At 42.4% G+C, this 18,741-nt stretch overlaps 2 protein-coding genes across 4 annotated transcripts in view; one reads left to right on the top strand and one right to left on the bottom strand.

The window, feature by feature from the left end:
* The window catches only part of CTNNA3 (catenin alpha 3), a 397,084-nt gene that overhangs the window by 104,300 nt on the left and 274,043 nt on the right, over positions 1-18,741 (top strand). The window lies entirely within an intron of this gene.
* LRRTM3 (leucine rich repeat transmembrane neuronal 3) overlaps positions 1,812-18,741 on the bottom strand; it is a 75,132-nt gene continuing 58,202 nt past the window's right edge. For both annotated transcript variants that reach the window (XM_058841824.1, XM_058841823.1), the window contains one exon: positions 1,812-2,142. In XM_058841824.1, coding sequence (XP_058697807.1) covers positions 1,936-2,142 — 207 coding nt within the window. In that variant the 3' untranslated portion in view covers positions 1,812-1,935. The remainder of the gene's footprint in view (positions 2,143-18,741) is intronic.

The following is an 18,741-nucleotide window of genomic DNA, read 5'->3' as shown; positions in this document are numbered from 1 at the left end:
CAAATACCTGAGGGCAGGGGGTGGAAGTACAGAACGGGAAGGACAGAGGAAGAGCAGCTGAAATGACATTTTGGGAGGGTGATATTTGCTCCTTCCAGCTCAGGCCTGCTCCAAAACATTAAACCTGAAGAGCTGCTGTAGATTGGTTCAGGTGATTTTCTCCTGCAGCCCCAAAGCCACCGGGCTCCAGAGCAACTCCCTCGTGTTTGTTGGCAGTGGACAATTAACAAAACTATTTCCAAACTCTGGGTAGGAAAATTCCAGCTCTGTTGAAGGTGACCACACATTCAAAAACCAGTGTAGCGAAGAAACACAGAACTGGAGCGTGAAGGTTTAAGAAGTGTCTTAAAAAGACAGTTAATGTTTCGGAGAGGAAATAATTTATGCAAAATATGTTACAAAATCTAAGTGCTAATAAATAAACAGTACAATGTGTTCTCTTTTGACACATTGTTTCCACTTAACAGGCACTGAATGTAGATTGATTAGTTACCAATTTTTGAAGCCAATTTTCATTCTGTTCACCTTGTTTTGTACAAACAGTTGCCCTATAATTTTAAAATTCAGTCATCTGCTTTGAAGCTACATGAAAGTATGGTGGGATAAAGATCCAGAAAAATAGATTTGTGGTTATATAATTTCTCTTTATTATAAAAAAGTTGCTTCACCATATGAAACTTTTTTTTTCCTATATTTTGGAAGGCTCGTGTTCCCATTTTGTTTTTCACAGAGTCAGCATGATAGAATGTCTTCCTAATTTCTGTAATCTTTTATGATTACAGGGTAGTGGGTAGTGGTATAAAAAGTTACTCTCATACAGTATTGAGAAGTTTGGAAGATTTAAAACCAAAGAATGGGATATAAGAATGCTTCAATCCAGATATTAAATGAGAGACAAATAAGCAATGTAGTAATTGTTAAAGACTTAACACTACATTAATTTTTTTTTTCTTTAAAGATTCTGGGGGGTTTTTTTCTCTGTTTGCTTTATTATAATGTTAAAGGATTCAAACTTTGACCATTTGTTCCGAATCACTGCATTTGTCAGCAAGTGGATGTTTCTTTTGAGTAGCATTTTGCATTCTAGGAGTGGCACAAGGGCTTGTTTCTGTTGCCTGTTAATAACAGAAATAACTGTTCTGTCAGCAGCTGCCTGAGACAGAAGCAGGTTTGGACCCATTTGTGTTTGAGCAGAAATACAAATGCCTGATTTGGCAGACTCTCACAGCAGATCTCATAGCTGCCTGTTGAAGTCTCCTGCCCTGTATTGTCTTGCAGAACAGTGAGACTTAATAAAATATCATCAGCCTTGACTAATAGTTGCATAACCAAGCTTTGTTTTTAAAAATCAGGCTGTATTTCAAGGCAACAGGTTAGTTTGAGGAGAATAATATTTTTTTTTCTTTTTTAAAATTCTGATTTCTAGGAAAACTTGGCTATATTTTTCAAGAATTTCCTAGAAGTTTGAATAGTTAAACCCTCCCTCTGGAAGCAGTAGATAAAATTCTACACATTAAACACAGTAAAAATGGTGCATATTCTGCAAAGGACAGAATTTTAGATTAAAGTTGTCTGGGCACAAAAGCAGTAACAAAATGATCCCTACAAAACAGAGTAACTTAATAACACAAGAAGTAACTTTTGTTAATTTGAAGCTTTAGAAACTGAAGCTCGTAAAGGAAGATGTAATTAAATTATGGTACTGTACATACCAGTCGTTCTCGGTAATTGAAACTTTACAATATGAAAAATACATTACATCTGTACAGTTTATACAGGTAGGTAGGATGAGTTTTGAAAAAGACTCACTTCAAGGGTCATACTCTGAAGTCAAAAAAATACTGCACAACGGAACTAATTACAAACTGTAGACCGGAAGCAATTAATCTTTGTGATTCGCTTTTAATTAGCAGAGGGCTGGGGACACGGGTGTCCCTAGGGCAGCGGCTGGCCGTGCTCCTTGCTGCGCGCCGCCGTGGTGATTGTGCTCAGGTCCAGCTCTGGCTCCAGCCCCGCGCCCGCAGCCTCGTCTCGCCCGCTCTCGTAGCCTTGCTGGGCCAGCAGCTCGTGGTGCACCCCGCAGTAGCTCAGCGTGGGCTGGTCATAGGCCAGGAACGTCGACACGTTCATGGACAGCGGGATCTGCGGCGGGAGCAAAGCGGAGAATGGCGCGGTTACCCAGTGAGTGAGTGCTGCTGGAGCTGCTCTCTGTACCCCTCTGCGATAATTCCTAATGTCCCCTCTCGCTCTGCCACACCTCCTCCCCCTCAGCAGCCAGGGACACAGGGGAGAGAGATTAGCTTCCCAAAGAAGAACCTAAAAACGAGCTCTTGCCCTTTGCTGAGATGGCAGCCACAGCTTGATTTCTTGGGATCCTTTGGGGTGAGGTGGCAGGAGGGAAAGAGGAAGAGGTATGGATGAACACTCCTTTTTGAAGGCAGGAGGAAAGGGTGGAGGAATTTACACAACCAATAAGGGGAACTGGGGAGAACAAGATAAGGAGAAGAAACTTAAAATTCTACATTTTCGGGGGTACATTTTTTAGGTCATACCATTTTTCCTAACTGCATTACAACACCCAAACCCTGCCCACCCCTGCCAATCTCAGGGCCAGGGCTGTGCGTGCACTTGGATGCATTTGAGAAGATTCAGATGGGATTCAACTTCAATTATCTTTAGAATGTAATTAACCTCAGCTCTAATCACTCATTGAGTGCCTTTTCAAGTGAGTGGCTTGAATTTGTCACTGGCTGTGGAACCTGTGGTCTGCTTGGAAATACAGGTGAGATACTCCTGCTTGGGGAAGGAGACCTCAACCCTCCTGGCATTGCAATTAAACAGGGAACATCCCTGTTTGTATCTTCCTGTGCAGCTTTCCTTCCTGCTTTCATTTCTCAGGGGATGTGCCTCAATGAAATTTCTAGTCATGAAGAACCTCCTGTTCTTTGAAATGAATAAATAACCTAATAAAATCCCAGCAATTGGAATGCTGAGTTCTCATCTCTGACAGCAGTTCTGGAGTAAAACCCACTGCAGTGTTTAATCACCAGCAACACGGGAGCTTCATATTGTTTGGAGTTCAGGTTCAGACGAGCATCAGAATGCCCCAGCTTATCTTAGATTTACGCTTCAGAAGCCTTAAAATTGCAGTTTCTATTCAAGCATCTCTTCTGCAAGCTGAATTTCATTCATAGTATTGAATTTCTGTGCAGTGAGGGGGAAGTTCCCACAACCCTCTGTCTTTTCAGTCGAGGAATGTAAAGCTCTAGACTTACTTTACATGGAAAGTGCAGCTAAAAGTTTCTACTTATAAAACTGTATGGCATATCAGAATTTTTTAAAAAATAATTCTGTTCAGTCCTGAAAAGAATGTAGTCTGGTGTTTGGAATATTGATTTTTATTTATTTTATTTAATTTCTTTATTTTTAATTTCTCTTTTGATCATCAGTGGCAGTTGAAAAGTTACCACAGACTAAAAAAAAAAAAGAAAATTACTTTTTTTTTTATTTCTTAAAAATAAAAAGAGGCAGATAATTTGGGTCTGGTCTCTCTGTAGCAATTACAGGGATCTGCAGGAAATGGGTTATTTTCTCCAGCCTGCAGAAGTGTGTTTGCTTCCAAACAGATGTGAATTGGCTGGGGAGGGGAACGCTCACAGCTCCAGATGAATATCTCAGCAAAGATGGGAAAAGGTTCTTGCAAAGGCCTTACAGAATTTATTAAGCTTCTGCTGCTGTGCCTGTGTTCTGATCTGATTGCTTGACCTTGGCTGCGCTTTCATAAGACACAAAATTGCATTTTTTTCTGATTGCATTGTGTTTAGAATTAGAGGCAATATTTGCAGCCTAAGGACTTTGGTATTTTGTTAGATTTCATGGACATGGGGTGTTCAGATCTCTTGGGGCGATTTCAAGACTCAGCCACAGAATCCTGAGAATGAAAACTTGGAAAAGAAAGGCACAAGGGGACAGCACAGATCTGGAGTGGCTTGAGAATGTTATGATGGGAAATTACGATAGGGCAATGGAATATTTTCCACAAAGATGACAGAAATAGAGCTGGAAAAGAGATGATCATGAAAAGGAGGGATGGAAATAAGAAAACCACACTGAAACTGGAGAATAAAATGAGCTGAAAGATGGAAGCAATAGAAGTGATTTAGGCAGGTCTTGCATGTAACAAGTCCCTTAATTTCTCTCTGGAATGCCCTAGAGCTGTCTGATAGCCAGATATGAAAAGAAAATACCTGTCTGATTATCATCTTGTCCCTTTTCTTTCACTGTCTGCCTCTTCAAGCACTTATTTACTTTAAACCACTGCCCTGTGAAACAAGGGAGATCCTTAAACTTCTGTTAAAGGGGCAGATAAATCTGTTAAGAGTCAATTTGTGACAGTCTTGGATTTGGAGTTCAGATCCTTCTGGCTTCCCTACCAAGAAGTAATTCAGCTGTGGGGATAGAGCTAGCAGAAGTTACTTTTTGTGGTAATTTCTATACCCTGTGAGGAGGCCACACTGGAAGGCAGTGAGTGCCTGGGGTTGAATTTTTGTCCCTTGAAAGTGCTGAAAAAAAGCTGCAGGAATCTCCAACCACTCAGTTTTCCTTCAAACTGCTCGGTTCTTGAGTGGTTCTTTTGTGTATTTCAGCCTTTCCAAGGCTGAGTTTGGAAAGCCTGGTAAAGGACAGGGCATTGTTGGATCAGCTGGTGGGAACTTGGGCACAAGACATCCTGGGGATGGCTGGCAGCTCAGCCAGTTTTCCTTGTCAGTGGCATGGATCAATTGAATGCAAAGGCAAAGATTTTCCAGGCTTTTTCTTGCTTCTCTGAAACTCATCTTCTACTCAGTTCAGGCTTAATTGAAATAATTTTATTTTAAATTATTTAAATTATTAAAATAATGAAAATTAATTGAAAACCTGCCAAAAGTATGGGCAGCAAGAATAGCTTTCACTGAACAGCAAAATGGTTCTTCACACAAATGTTGATGCCCTCTTGGTGAGGGAGAATTGTGTTTTCTTTTCAAAGGGCACACCTGTCCAGATGTTGCACAAATTTTCAGTACTGAGGAACTCTTTGCTTTTTTTCTGGTACACATTTGTGGAATGTTTCACGGGTCCTGCTTGGCTTTGGCAGGTTTTCTATTCTAACCTGTTCATCTGTGGTTAACTTGGGGTCCCACATTGTGAGGCACAGCTGAACCCAACCAGGTTTTTTGTGCCCTCCCTTCACTGCTGTGTCTGGCTAAATGGCACATCCCTGGCAGGGAAAGCCCTGAGTGGGGCAGCAAAGGGCAGGTGAGAAACCTGAAAACCTCTTCAGACTCATAAACCATCACTGAGTCACTCTAAGAGGAGGACCCAGTGTCTCTCAGGCAGTAAAACAAAATAAAACCTCTTACTGAAGCAGCTGCTGTGTCTGAACTCCAGTTGTTTCAGTGGCTGAATGCCCATGGCTTGTATTGATACTAAAAAATATCTTTACTGAGTGCATGATTAGAATTACAGTCCATCTGAAGAGGAATCTTTTCTGTTCAGTATTCAACATGACTTTTCAGTAATTTGTGGTGCAGCACATTCCCTAGGAAAGGCAGGATGGCATTAGAAAGTAAAAATCACCTTGACAAACAAAGACCAGAATTTCTGAAGCTTTGCTTTGAATGTTGGACACTTGAACAGTAAACTGGTGTTTTCTGAGAGCTGGAAGAGAGTGCAGAGAGCATTTAACCACTGATAGGTTCCATGGGACAACCAGGCTATTTCTATTTATTTTTTTTGTTTTTGTAATGTCTTAAAGTAGAAGGAATTAAAAAAAAAAAAAAATTCAGCAGTTTGCAATACTAATTTTGACAGCCACCTTCACCAGTTTTTGAAATGCCAGAGCAAACAGCTGCTAACAGCTGCTAAACCCTCTCTTCTTCATTTTAAGATGATAAGGAAGAGGAGAAAGCAGAAGGAAAAGGTTTTGTATTTCACTGATTCAGTCCACTGGGGTTCAGGCTCAGACATAATGAGCCATGGTTTCCTAGGTGCTGGACATTTTGTCTTGCATGTTGTTAATTTTCCTAAAAGTTGAACAGGGTGATATTCGCTTAAGATCTTTCCTTCCTGCAAAGAATGTGACATTTGTAAGATGAGAACAACTTGTGTCTTGATTAGCTCTAATTGCATGCTTGGCTCTGAAAAAGGAGTAAGTATTACATTTTTCCCCCATTTTTTCAGTTAGACACTTGTGCTTGCTAGTGATGTTAGAAAAATGAACAAATTATAAGAACTCTTCTCCCTGACAAACATCTCCTTGCCTTTTTTTTTTTTTTTTTTAATTTGTCTGTGTGGATTTCTTTGCTTGATTTTATTTGTTGGTTGATTTGGTTTTGTTTTTAATTTGAACAATTAATTTGAATTTTTGTTTCTTTTTAATAGCAGTCCTTCAAGTTCTAGTGTAGTAAAGTGAATTAAGGAAGTAGGTATGAGAGTGTGTGACTAAATAAAAATTAATTAATTCAGTTGCTTGAAATATGGCTCATAATATTTAATAGAGGTGTGCATTATCCTAAAGTAACTTTACAATGTTATTACAATTGGATCCATATCTAACTGAGCACTAACCTTTTTAGGCTTCTCATTTGTTTTTAATTTGTATGCAAAACTTGGTGTTTATTAGCTAGGCTCTGAAGGCATAATTACTGAGGTATCATTTAAAAACAGCAGTGCTGACCTTTGTGGGACTACAAGTGAATCAACACAGATAAAGCTTTTACTTTAGATGCTGGATATATTATGGACTCCAATCCAAGTGGTGCCTAATAAAAACACACAACCAGCTGTCTTTTGTCTTTGTAAGGTTTGTTGCAGCTTGGAGAACCTGAGCATCATTCTATATCCTAGTTAAAATTCTCTCCTGAGCAATCAGTAGGTCAGCTTAAAATATGAGGGAATTGTAAGAATAAAAAATGAAGAAAGACACCTTTGAAAAGTGAATTTGTAGAGAAGTCTCAGAGAAGGTGTGTTTAAGCCACATGTGTAGGTAATGTGTGTTTGTATGTTTGGTAACTCGTGTGGACAGACCCTGGAAAAGGCCCTTGCACCCCCCTTCTCTGAAAGTTCTAGAATGCTAAGAGGAAAACCAAAGAAATTAATTGGATTTACATTCCAGGTTTGTTTCATGCTTAGGGGAGGTCTGTCTCCCTTAAATCAAAACCTCTTGGATCACAAAGTAGAAGAAGCAGTGAATAAAAGTTGTTCTAAACTTGTCCATGCCAGGCTAGTTGAACATCAGGGTGCCTTGTTCAGTTAAAGAGCCTGAGGTTTGGTCCTGCAGCAAATCTTCCCCAAACCCAAGGGCACATTTTGTGTTTTGGAGAGCAAGGTCTGTGCATGGTAATCAGGTATTTCTCATAACCAGCAAAACCCACTGAACCCCACTGCCAGGTGCACTCTCCAATCATTTACAGCACCAGCTGCAGTTATCTGCACAGATTTTTACTAATTGTTCCTGGTTTGGTTGATGGTTGAACTTTTTGGGCCATGGGTGGGCTCTAAGTAGAATTTCTTGTGTTCCACAGAGGATGGGTTTGCATACCTTGGGTAGGCTTCTGTAGAGTGCGGTTAATATGATCTTATTTTCTTCTCTAATTATTTTAATGTAATAGGCAATTTTCATATCCCCTAAGTACTGTAACAGGCAATCTCATTACTTTTCATCAGGCTTGTTTACAGAGAAATAAACCAGCAGCAGAATAAACAACACTGAATGAACCAGCAGTTGAAGTATTAGCTACTCTGAATATTCAGAACCTCAACCCAGACTCCACAGATCATGAGTTTACCTTGAGAAAAGGAAGGTGTTTTTATTGATACAATCTTTAGCTGGTTCTTTACTTTTCATTTTGTATAGTTTGTGTATCTAACTAGGAAGGCTAAGTTTGAAATTTAGTGAGAGCTGAAGTTATTAAAACCCCAGTAAGAGGGGGTTTAGAAAATACCAAGGAACTTGACAAAATGATGATGTCAACATCTTCCTTTTTACACTTTGCCCTTTCTCTCTCTTACTTTCCAAACCTTAATCTTTCTTACTTGCTCAGTTTTATAGCTTTCACTCTATTTCTGTCTTAGGGAGGAAGAATCCTTCTTATTACTGACCATATGAATAATTTGTGTGAGCTCTCCATCTTCCAGTTATATTGATGTTGGCTGCCATTATCTCATTCACCTTTGTTCTTCCTTGCAGTCCACGCTGTCTCTTTGGCTGCTTTCACTGAGGTGCCCTGATGCTCTCTTAAGTGCTGTATCCCAAAATACAGCAGATATTTCGGCTACAGGAGAGTCTGGTGGTGCTGAGACAATCAGTGCAACCACACAGCGTGGTTCTGAATTTTGACTATTAGTTGTCAGCCCTTGATACTGAGCCAGTTCTGCTGTGATTGTGGTTTGGGGCTGTGCAAAGGCTGGAGCCAGCTGTGGCTCACCTAATGAGATGAGTGTTCTGATCAAGTGCATTTCCCTGCCATATCATAGGCCAGGGCCACAAGATTGGTAATTCTGGAAGGAAGAGGGACTTGTATTGTGTCTGAGAGCAAGAGGAGGCCTTATTTACTCTGCTAGCTTGATTTTCCCAAAATCTAGCATGTAGAAACTGAGTTGAAAACAAACTATGCATTTCATTTGTATTCTGTATTACAGATACCTTGAGATTAACACGGGGTAACAATTAAAAAACCCACAAAAAACCAATGAAAAGCTGATCTTTTCAATGCTTTTCTCCTGATATGTCTGGAGGAGAGATTTTCCTGTGCCACCTGCAGCTGACAGAATCCTGTCACACTGTTCTGGCAGAGGTGTGCTGGCAAAGCCCATCCTGCAGATGCAGCCCTGCTGAATTTCATTAGCTTGGCGTGTGTCAGGCAGGATGTTCCTCATCTGCTGCAGGGGACTGCAGTCCCATTGCTCTGCTGCTATCACAGCACTCCCAGCTGGCTGCCAGGGAATTTGAGGCATCCAGTGGTCAGTGATACAGCATCAGGGATATTCTCATGTAAATCTCAAACCCTGGGGCCTTAGGAAGTGTGTGAGAAGGGTTTAGAAACACAAACAATGCCCCTCCATCCCTCAGTCCCCCTTCACCTCTGTGTCCTGCTGCGTTTCGTGGTGCTGTGCTGAGCCAAAGCACGCCTGGAGCTGTCTGGTGTGTGCAATCATTTAAAGGCATAACTTCAAAGTGCCTCTTTGGGCACAGGAAACAATGAGGGTGTTAATCCTGGGGTTTGGATTTCAGTCCCAGGCGTGTTGCAATAGAAATTCCTCTCTACATTTCAAACAGTTTGTTTCTATGGAGTAGTGTTGCTTTGTGCACAGTGTTCTCCAAATTATTTAAATATCTAACACTGACAGCCTGAATCAGCTTAAAATATGAGTAATATTCTTCCAGTGACTAATCCAGGTGTACCTGTCAGAGATGGAAAGCCTATACTGAGACTGCTTTAATCCATTTGCTGATTTTTATGGTCTCAAAGTCCCTTGAAGTACCTGACTCAAATCCAGATGTGCCCCACATGCCCAGTTTTGCATGTAAATCTTTGAATTAGTTGAAGGATACAGACAGATTCCCTTGGGATTTAATAATTTGCTGAAACTGAAATGGTTTGTTTATTGCAGGCAGTGTTTTGTATCCAAAGTCTATTTTGCACTGTGTAGTGCAGCTGTTCTCATTGCAAATGTAATGTATGCTGCACAGAATTCCAGGTTTTCTTCTCACATCCTTCCTCCCTTTGTTCTGTGAGGTGGGTTTGTGTTGCTCTCAGAGGAGTGGATGATAATCTATTCAAAGAATAATAAAAATAGGCAAAAGACCAATTTGCCATATAGCTACCATTGCTCTTTAGTAGAATCACCAGCATATTGATATTTTCTAATTGTTGGAACAAGAGCATTTTCATATATCTTAAAAAAGCCCTTTGAATGATGCCAAAATGCTTCTGCAGTTTTGGCAGAGGCTGTCCTTGGAATCAAGTCCTCATTCTTTGTTAGTGGTAGGAGAAATGGTGTGTTCACCCAGAGAGAAGAGACTTCCTAATGGCTGTTGGGAGAAACACTCAACACATGGAAGAATTTAAACCAAAAAATCCTAACTGAAAAGTCAACAATTTAATACAAAAGAATATATCTAAGAGAAAAGTGAAACGTACATTTAATGTTTAAATAGAATACTGCTTTATCAGACTCGGTTCTTGGGCTTTACCATGAAATGATAATTTGTTATGGTTTTTGTTTACTTCTGCAGAATAATATAATTTTATAAAACTCTTCTGAATGAAATATTTCCAATTACATTAGTGAATAGGCTCTGTTTAATTATTTAAGTAAATTAAAGAAAGATGTTGGTTAAAAATTGAATGATACTACAACAGAAGACTAATACCAGACACAGCTTGAAAAGCAAGAGCAGGGCTTAATATAATTTATAAATTTCATGGATGGGGAGCATGGGATGTACTGATCAACCAGTTCTTAGTAAAGGTTCTTAATGAGGTTACTGTATATACCTGACTGATAAAAAATTGTTATTTTATAATTTTAATTATAAAAATTAATATGTTTTAATAATTTTATAGTAATAATAGATTGTTTCTTTTTCTTAACCATAACATCCTGTACATACATTGTTTGATATTGATGCTTATGAAAAAAATTATATTTTTTAACTTATTTCCCTCTTTGACAGGCCTTCATATTACATTTTATCACTGTGTAATTCTTGAGGAAAAAAGCAGTATTACATTCCCAAGCAGGATATCAGTACATGCTAGATTTTTTTTATTTCTAAGATGTATTACTATCTGCACTTGTTAAAATATTTCTGCTATGCATATCGACTGCTCTGCTGCTGTGACATTTGTGTGGCACTCAGGCAGGCTGTTTGTGTATTAAATTGTCCAAAGTGAAACAATTCTTCCATTTAGGATGTTGTATTACTTGTTGCTCTTCTACTACTTGTATTATTTATTGCTGTGGGATTTTGGTTTCTCCAGGGCTGAGCCCCTTGGGATACTCCCTCACAAGGAGTCTCCCTTATCTCAGTTCTGTTTCAGATTCTCCAAAGGCTCATTTGATTCTTGTTTCTTGTGTTTATTCATATATAATTAAAAGACTTGGCAAGTCTTCCCTGCCCTGGACTTTTTGCACAAATTCAACCCCCCATAGCCTGGCTCAAGTTGGCTTTAATAGCAGAAAATGGCCCTGAAATACGCAGTTCTTTTATCTTTATACTTATTCTTATCCAATTAACAATAGACACGTTAATTATTTTTCTTAGTGACCCAATGACCCATCACCTGTGTGCTGCACTGTGGCACTCTCTATCTAATCACCTACTACTACCCAAAAACCTCTAGAAGAAGAAGATGAAGAAGAAAGAAGGACAAGAGACAACACCCTGAATCCTCCATCTTGCCTTCTGCTTTCTAAACTAGTTTAAACTCTAAACTCCAACTTTTTCACCCAGTGACTTAAGAAAACACTAATCCACACACACTTTTAGTTTTTCTATTTAACAGTTGTTTTCAGGGTGTTATGTGAAATTCAGTGTTTTCTTGGATATCAGAGATGAGGGCACAATCTGTGCCTCAGACTCCAACATAGGACTGCGAATTTTTCAGGGCAGGGAAGCATCACTTGGCCAGTTTAATATTAACTCCAGAATCCAGGCCAGGCACTGGGAATCTGAAGTGATGGTTTGTTGGTAGTTAGGCTGTCCTTTGCACTCCTCAGTGCTGCTCTAATGAGCTGTCCTGGCAGGGTTTCAAGGGGCAGTCACCGTGTCAGAGGTGTGCAGGCAGCCCCCAGGGTGAGCAGAGCAGTTTGCAGAGCCACATCCTGCTGGGGGTAAAGCCCTGGTATTTTTGGAGGTGCCCTGAGCGCTGCTCTCCTGCCCTGGGGAGGTGTTTCACAGGTTCAGGTGTCCAGGCTGATGCCTGAAGTTTTAGGTTTTGTGTTTTCCAGATTCTGTACTGCATTAGTGTGTAACTCTGAACTTCATACAGGGTGTCAGCAGGTTCTGTTCACAGCTCAGGCACACACAACAATCCTCCTGCAGCCCCAGAACCAAGGACACCACTGCAGCTTTGGGCCCAAGAAGTGTTAACATCAGTGAATTGAGGAGAGCAGTCTGGGAGGATGGGACTGCATCACCTGGAGCTGGAATTGGACAATTAACCCCAGTATGGAAATGAACCAGAACTTACACAAGTGGGAAAACTCCTGACAGGGTGCCCATCTTGGCTGGAGCCACGGCTGGGCTCTTGCACTGCTCAGGGTGTATCCTTGGAAGGTCTTTAATAAATACCCACTTTATTTTATTTATATTTTCCTTTACCTCTGTCTAGCTCTGTTCCAGGCAGCCTCTGCAGGCATCAGGGGCTCAGCCCAGCGTGTGGTGCCGAGCCCTGGGCACAGCTCCCTCCTGCAGCACCCTCATGGCACCGCTGCTGGGACAGGAGAAGCCTCCCTGCCTCTCTGGGGATCTTAAAGCCCCGTCCTGCTCACCACTTGGTACCAGTGTATTCCCTTCAGATTTGTGCAGGTAAACTGCATTTCCTCTTCAAAGAAACCCTGAGCAGTGAGGGAAAGGCAGACTGGTTGGGATATTTCTTTCGAGCCAGCCAGTTACACCCAGTCCCTTTGATCTTTGCTAGAACCCATACAAATATGTTTCTTTTCTTATTTCAGCAGTGGATAGCTCTTGCTGCACAGTTGTTTTGGGTCAGCATGTTTCCTTGGGGTCAAAATGGGCTCGTGCTGCTGTGTGATGAAGGAAGCTGCTTGCAGTGTTTTGGTGCTGTGAGTAGGGAGGATGGTTCTCTTCATGCAGCCTGAGATGTTAAACAGAATTAACCCCTCCATGGCCAGCAGGAGCCCACAGGACTTTGGGGAGCACACAGAATGGGTGTGGAACAGCACTGGCAGTGCTTCCAGCAGCTCTGCTCTGGAGAAGAACAATGGAGTTTGAATCCTTCTGGAACAAATGATAGTAGCACAGACAACGTAGCTAAACACATGAATTCTGTAGGGAAACTTGCACAGAGTTTACAAGACAGGATGTGTTTCTGTTCAGAGGGCTCTTGGAACAAGGGAGGGGATTCTGTGGAGAGCAGGATAAGCCTGGAGGGCTCAGGGGCCAGGCCCAGCTGTGTGAGAGGGAAAAGGGAGTGCGGGTGTGCAGGGCCTGCGCTGGGATTTCCTGCTGCACGTGCAAGGAGGGGAAAACTGTGCTGGCAATCATCACCCTCTGTGCTTGAGAAGGGTAAGATTGTGTGAGCCACCCGTGCTAATGGGTCTGTGCATGTTAAAGATAATGAAATAGAGCTGCTCTGCAAAATGAGGAGAAATTTACACTCGGAGGCCTCACGCTCCACCTTCACTAGCTCTAGGGAGATCCTGGTGATGGGACATGAACTTCCACTTAGATGGAGATTCAAGAAGCTGAGAGATGCTGGTGTGAATTAGAATGAAAGAAACAATTAAGGACTTGTGACATTTTGGACATATTTTCATTTTGAATTAGAATATTTTGTTCTAACTGGGTTTTGTCACATGCTGTCTTAGTAATTAAACCTTCAACAATATGGATTATCAAAATTGATTTTTGAAATTTTGATTAAAGCTGTAAAATGGCAGTAGTGTATTAAAATTGTAATGAGAACATTGTAGTCTAATCCAAATGTTCTAGATGTTTTAGTGAGATATGGTGTATATATTTTTCTTTTTTTTTTAAATTAATTTCATTAATTGCAATTTTCTATTGAAAAAAAAAATCCATCTGTGTGTTTTGACCAGTTCTGAGAGCCTTGAGAATAATTTCAAGGATTGGTTTCTTTGCTCAGGCCATCGTGCCTTTAGCAGGATGGTGGTCACAAAGCACCATCACATCTCATCTCAGACATTAAACACAGACAAAAAAGGTAATCTGGCACCAATAGATGGAGTTACTGACAGTGCCAGTGCAGTGCTTGGTGGCTGCTACTAAGGAAATGGCTTCATGAAGTTGTCAGGACAGAATGCAGCTAATCCCTGTGTCAGTTGTTTATTATCACCTGCCTGCTTGGGCAGATCAGTGTCTGGTGTGTGTCATGCATCAGGATGTGGCCTGGACCCCTTTTATTTCCTTTTCATTTCCTTGGGCATTTCTGCATTGTTTCAGAATAGAGCACTCAGGTGCAGACCCTGCCTTGTCCCAGATGTAGAGCTCTGGTGGCACTCTGATGCAGTGTCAGGACTTCCAAGGCACAAGTGGTTCTGGGTAGTGTGACTGTGCAGCCATAAATTCTGTTTTAAAGCACCAGGAGGTGAGGAGTGTCCCTGCTGAGGAGCAGTGACAGCTTGCTCACAGGTTGCTGTGGCATTCCCAGCTCCAGTGGCCTCTGTGGGGAGGGAAGAGCTGGAATTCTCCATGTGGTGGGTCACCATGGAGTGCTCTTGTGTTCTACAGTCCTGGGCCACAGGAGATCCCTTCTGAGCTGCTCTCCTGTGCAGGCAGGGGCTGCAGGCATGCCTTGGGCTGTTCCCTGGGCAGGTGCTGCATGCTGCAGCTCTGCTTGCAGCCTGGAGCCGTGCAGGAATGCAGCCTGGAGCCCTGCAGGAATGCAGCCTGGAGCCGTGCAGGAATGCAGCCTGGAGCCCTGCAGGACTGCAGCCTGGAGCCCTGCAGGACTGCAGCCTGGAGCCCTGCAGGAATGCAGCCTGGAGCCCTGCAGGAATGCAGCCTGGAGCGTGCAGGAATGCAGCGTGGCTGCTCCTGAGTGCTGCACAGGGGCCTGGGGAGACACCCCTGGGATTCCAGAGGGAATTGTCTCAGCGAGCTTTACCTCTCACAAGCCCCTCTCTAAAGCCATTTGCTTTGAAAGCCTTCGTGTAAAACCTCGACTACCAGAGCTTGCATGGGAATGATTAAAGCTCAATTAATTTCTAGTACTGCTTTTTCAAAATCTGCTTTTGTGTGGTTTAGTATGCACAGCAGGCAGGCTGAAATTCTGACCAAATTTCACAATCAGATTGCAAACAGAGGTCACATCTAATTTACAAACCTCTTTTTAAAATACTTGGTCAGAAGTTCTTTAGGGGGATTTTAGAATAAGAGAGAAATGTTTGATAGAATTGTACGTGACAGAGACGTCTTCTGCCTTTTTAAAGAATAGTTTGCTATTTATCATTTTGTTCCTTTTGCTAATGTGCTTTGCACATTAAAAATAGATGAACAGAGAACTATTCAGCTGAGCTACCCAAAGATGCAGGTGGCTGGTGCAGAAATCTGCCAGTCTCAAGTTTATATTGGAAAATTCCCTATGAAAGACTTTTTACCCTAAAGCTGGAGAAGTTAACTGGAATGGGTCATGTTTGTTTTCTAGCAATGGATTTTACACTTGTACAGAAAAAAAATTCTCCAATTCTCCTCATGAACATCAGCAACACACTTTGTAACTCCTATTTGATTTTACAAGCACGGGTTTGTAAAAGTGAAGCTGAGGAAGCTTTTTCCCAGGATTATTGGTGGAAAAGGAGGATTTGGCAGCGTGTTGGAAGAGAAAGGTGATCAAATAATTGAGTATCATGACTGAGGAAAGACAGAGCCAAGTTACTGATTGTTGAAGCACTTCACTTCTATGAATTCCCATATGAGAAATTTCTCTGTCATTTATGGATGCTAACTCTGAAACAGAGAGCACTGTGCCTGTGGAAATTACAGGCCACGTAGCTTTCTCAGTCTTGCCTGGGAAAGTGGCCTGGAAATTCATAAGGAGGAATTAAAACAATCCTCAGAGATAGAGAACAGCCTTGCAGGTGCTGTTTGTCTGTTCCTTGTTTTCTGGCAAGAGAAGGTCGAGGGGTGGTGAGCCCCACTGAGCAATGATGGTGATGTGTCAGTTTACTGACCAATAAGAGTTTCTTTTCTGCACTTTTCACGTATTGGTCTATAAAAAAGACCTGAAGTAATAAACCAGAGAGAAATTCTCCTGATCGACTCCTAGAGAGTCTGTGTCGTTCTTCTCACCGTTCCTAATAGAGTGACAGTCATTGTTTTTCCCTTCCCCGAGGTGTGGGGCAGGTCCCAGCTGAGGATGGTGATGCTGGCAGGGCAGTGGAAGGCACAGGCTGGGCTCTGGCTGCCTGAGAGCTCTGTGCAGAGCACTCAGTGCCAGGAATCCCTCTCCTGGCTACCTGAGAGCTCTGTGCAGAGCACTCAGGGGCAGGAATCCCTCTCCTGGCTACCTGAGAGCTCTGTGCAGAGCACTCAGCACCAGGAATCCCTCTCCTGGCTACCTGAGAGCTCTGTGCAGAGCACTCAGGGGCAGGAATCCCTCTCCTGGCTACCTGAGAGCTCTGTGCAGAGCCCTCTGTGCCAGGAATCCCTCTCCTGGCTACCTGAGAGCTCTGTGCAGAGCACTCTGTGCCAGGAATCCCTCTCCTGGCTACCTGAGAGCTCTGTGCAGAGCACTCAGCACCAGGAATCCCTCTCCTGGCTACCTGAGAGCTCTGTGCAGAGCACTCAGGGGCAGGAATCCCTCTCCTGGCTACCTGAGAGCTCTGTGCAGAGCACTCAGGGGCAGAAATCCCTCTCCCAGAGGTTCCTGCCCTACAGCCAGGGCTGTGCAGCTCAGACCCCACTGCTCACACCAGGGCTGGGTGCCAGGGGGCACTGCCAGCCTGGGCTGCATCGACTCTCTCTGCTCCTACACACCAGATTGTCTTCCAAATCTCACAACAGCCATAAAGCTGCCCTATATAGAAATAATAACTGATGCTTTAAAAGACAGTAAAATTATGAAGAACACTGTATTTACACATAACCCTTGTCTTGATGTTACTGAGGAAAGGGATGAAAGAAATAATCTTGTGAACTACTCCAGAGGGTAAGTGGCAGCTTGAGAAGAGTGCAGCAAGGAAAGGAGGAATAATTAATTTTAAGCTTGGGTTGTATCTGTAAGATAAACCACTCAGCATCCTAGATAGCCAGCTTTTTCAGTACATGCCATCATTCACTTTCTGGAGTAAATGTAAAAATTGCAGTAGAGCTTTCAAAACACTCTAATAAATTCATTTTCTGAAAAGCAGTTATGTGCTTTGAATAAATAACACGCTTTGTCTTTTCTTTGTTGTTGTTTAAAAAGAAAAGCTTCAAAGAGCAAAAATGAGGAGAGTAAAAGTTGTTTGCCATTCAGAGAAGCTAATGCAATTGCTTGGGCTGATGATTTGCATTGAATTGTTGATATGTTCATTTCTTCTTCATTAACAAATTACCTTTTATTCTTTATGAGCAATTCACACAGCCTAATGGATTTTCAGTTTCTGAGATTCTTTATTTTCTGCTCTTTAATCAATGTGGTGTTTCTACATATGTTTGAGTGAAAGTGAGGACAGACAGAACTGTGCTGCTCCAGCTCTGAGGGGCACTCCTGGTGCCCAGAGCCCGGGAGAGCTGTCCAGAGGCCAGGGGAATCCTGAGCTCCTGCAGCTTGCTTGGAGAAATTAAAGGAGGTAAGGAAATCAGCAGCCAAAAATCAGCCAAAGGATGAGAAGAGTGGTGATAGTGCTGGGGCAGGACCTGCACTGAGAAGCAGCACAGGTGTTGTAGGAAGGTTTAAAAAGCTGAGCTTGTCTGGGTGTCCAGGTGGGGAAAACTCGTGCAGTGGGAGCAGGAGTGTTTGGGACCCCCAGTGCTCGGTGTCAGAGTTGTGGGAATCTTTGCCATGGTATAATAATTTATTGCTGGATCTCTCCAGTGGTGCTGCCCTGGGCCAGAACTCCTTTTTAATCTGCCTGTTGTGCTGGGATTGTAAACCCACCGAGCTGTGCTTTCATTCCTGCTCCCTTTCCCTGGGCCAGCTGAGCCCTGCTGCTGACAGAGCTCTGTGAGCTGGTGCTGGCTGAGTGTCCCTCTGTGCCTCAGCTCAGCACTTCTGAGAGCTCTGTCACATGGGTGTGCTAGAATGAGCATTGGCAGGGTCTTTACTGCTTTCATTTTATTCTGTAATCAGGAATGTGCTTGCTCAGTGCATTTTCTGACATTTAAAATGCGTTCAACAAATGTGTTTTATACTGATTTTATGGAATCTTCTGCTTTGATGGATAGAACTGTATGTCCTTTCAAATTTTTGATGTTTCTTCAGCGTTGGAGAATTATGAATACTTCTCAGCTTCGTCTCTAAATGTTTTTCCTCAGTCAGAGCCAGCTCTAACTTGATGGAACAGGTGGTTGCTTAAACAGCAAATTGTTTAACACAAAGCCCTGGCCAGGACATAGCTTCTTTTAATTAAACAACTCCCAGTGCCCCTGCCAGCCATCTTTTCCCTTGCTCAGCACTGCACCACTGCTTTGGACAGTCAAATAAAGCACATCTCCAATGTTAACCCTGTTTCATCCACATCACCCAAAATTTCTGGTACGTTTTGTGATAATAAGGTGCCATAACTCTGGATGGGACACGTTTATCCTCTTTTTTCCTACATTTCTTTTGATGATCCAAATTTCTTCTTGTTTCAGGGGGGAGAATCCTGACTCAAGCATGTGGTTCCACCTTTCCTTTGCAAAACACTGTCACTCAGGAGGGACTTGAAAGGCAGGGCATGAGGGATTGCTTGGCTTGCATGGTACTGGAGCACCAAGTGAAGAGGGGCACAAAGAGAGAGAGGCTCTTTGTGCTGTGCCCCTTACCTCGTGTCCTGACTCCTCACACATTCCCATTCTTTTTATGT

Source organism: Poecile atricapillus, chromosome 6, assembly GCF_030490865.1.
Source record: "Poecile atricapillus isolate bPoeAtr1 chromosome 6, bPoeAtr1.hap1, whole genome shotgun sequence".
NCBI classification, from domain to species: Eukaryota; Metazoa; Chordata; class Aves; order Passeriformes; family Paridae; genus Poecile; species Poecile atricapillus.
This window is presented reverse-complemented; position numbering and strand designations above follow the sequence as displayed.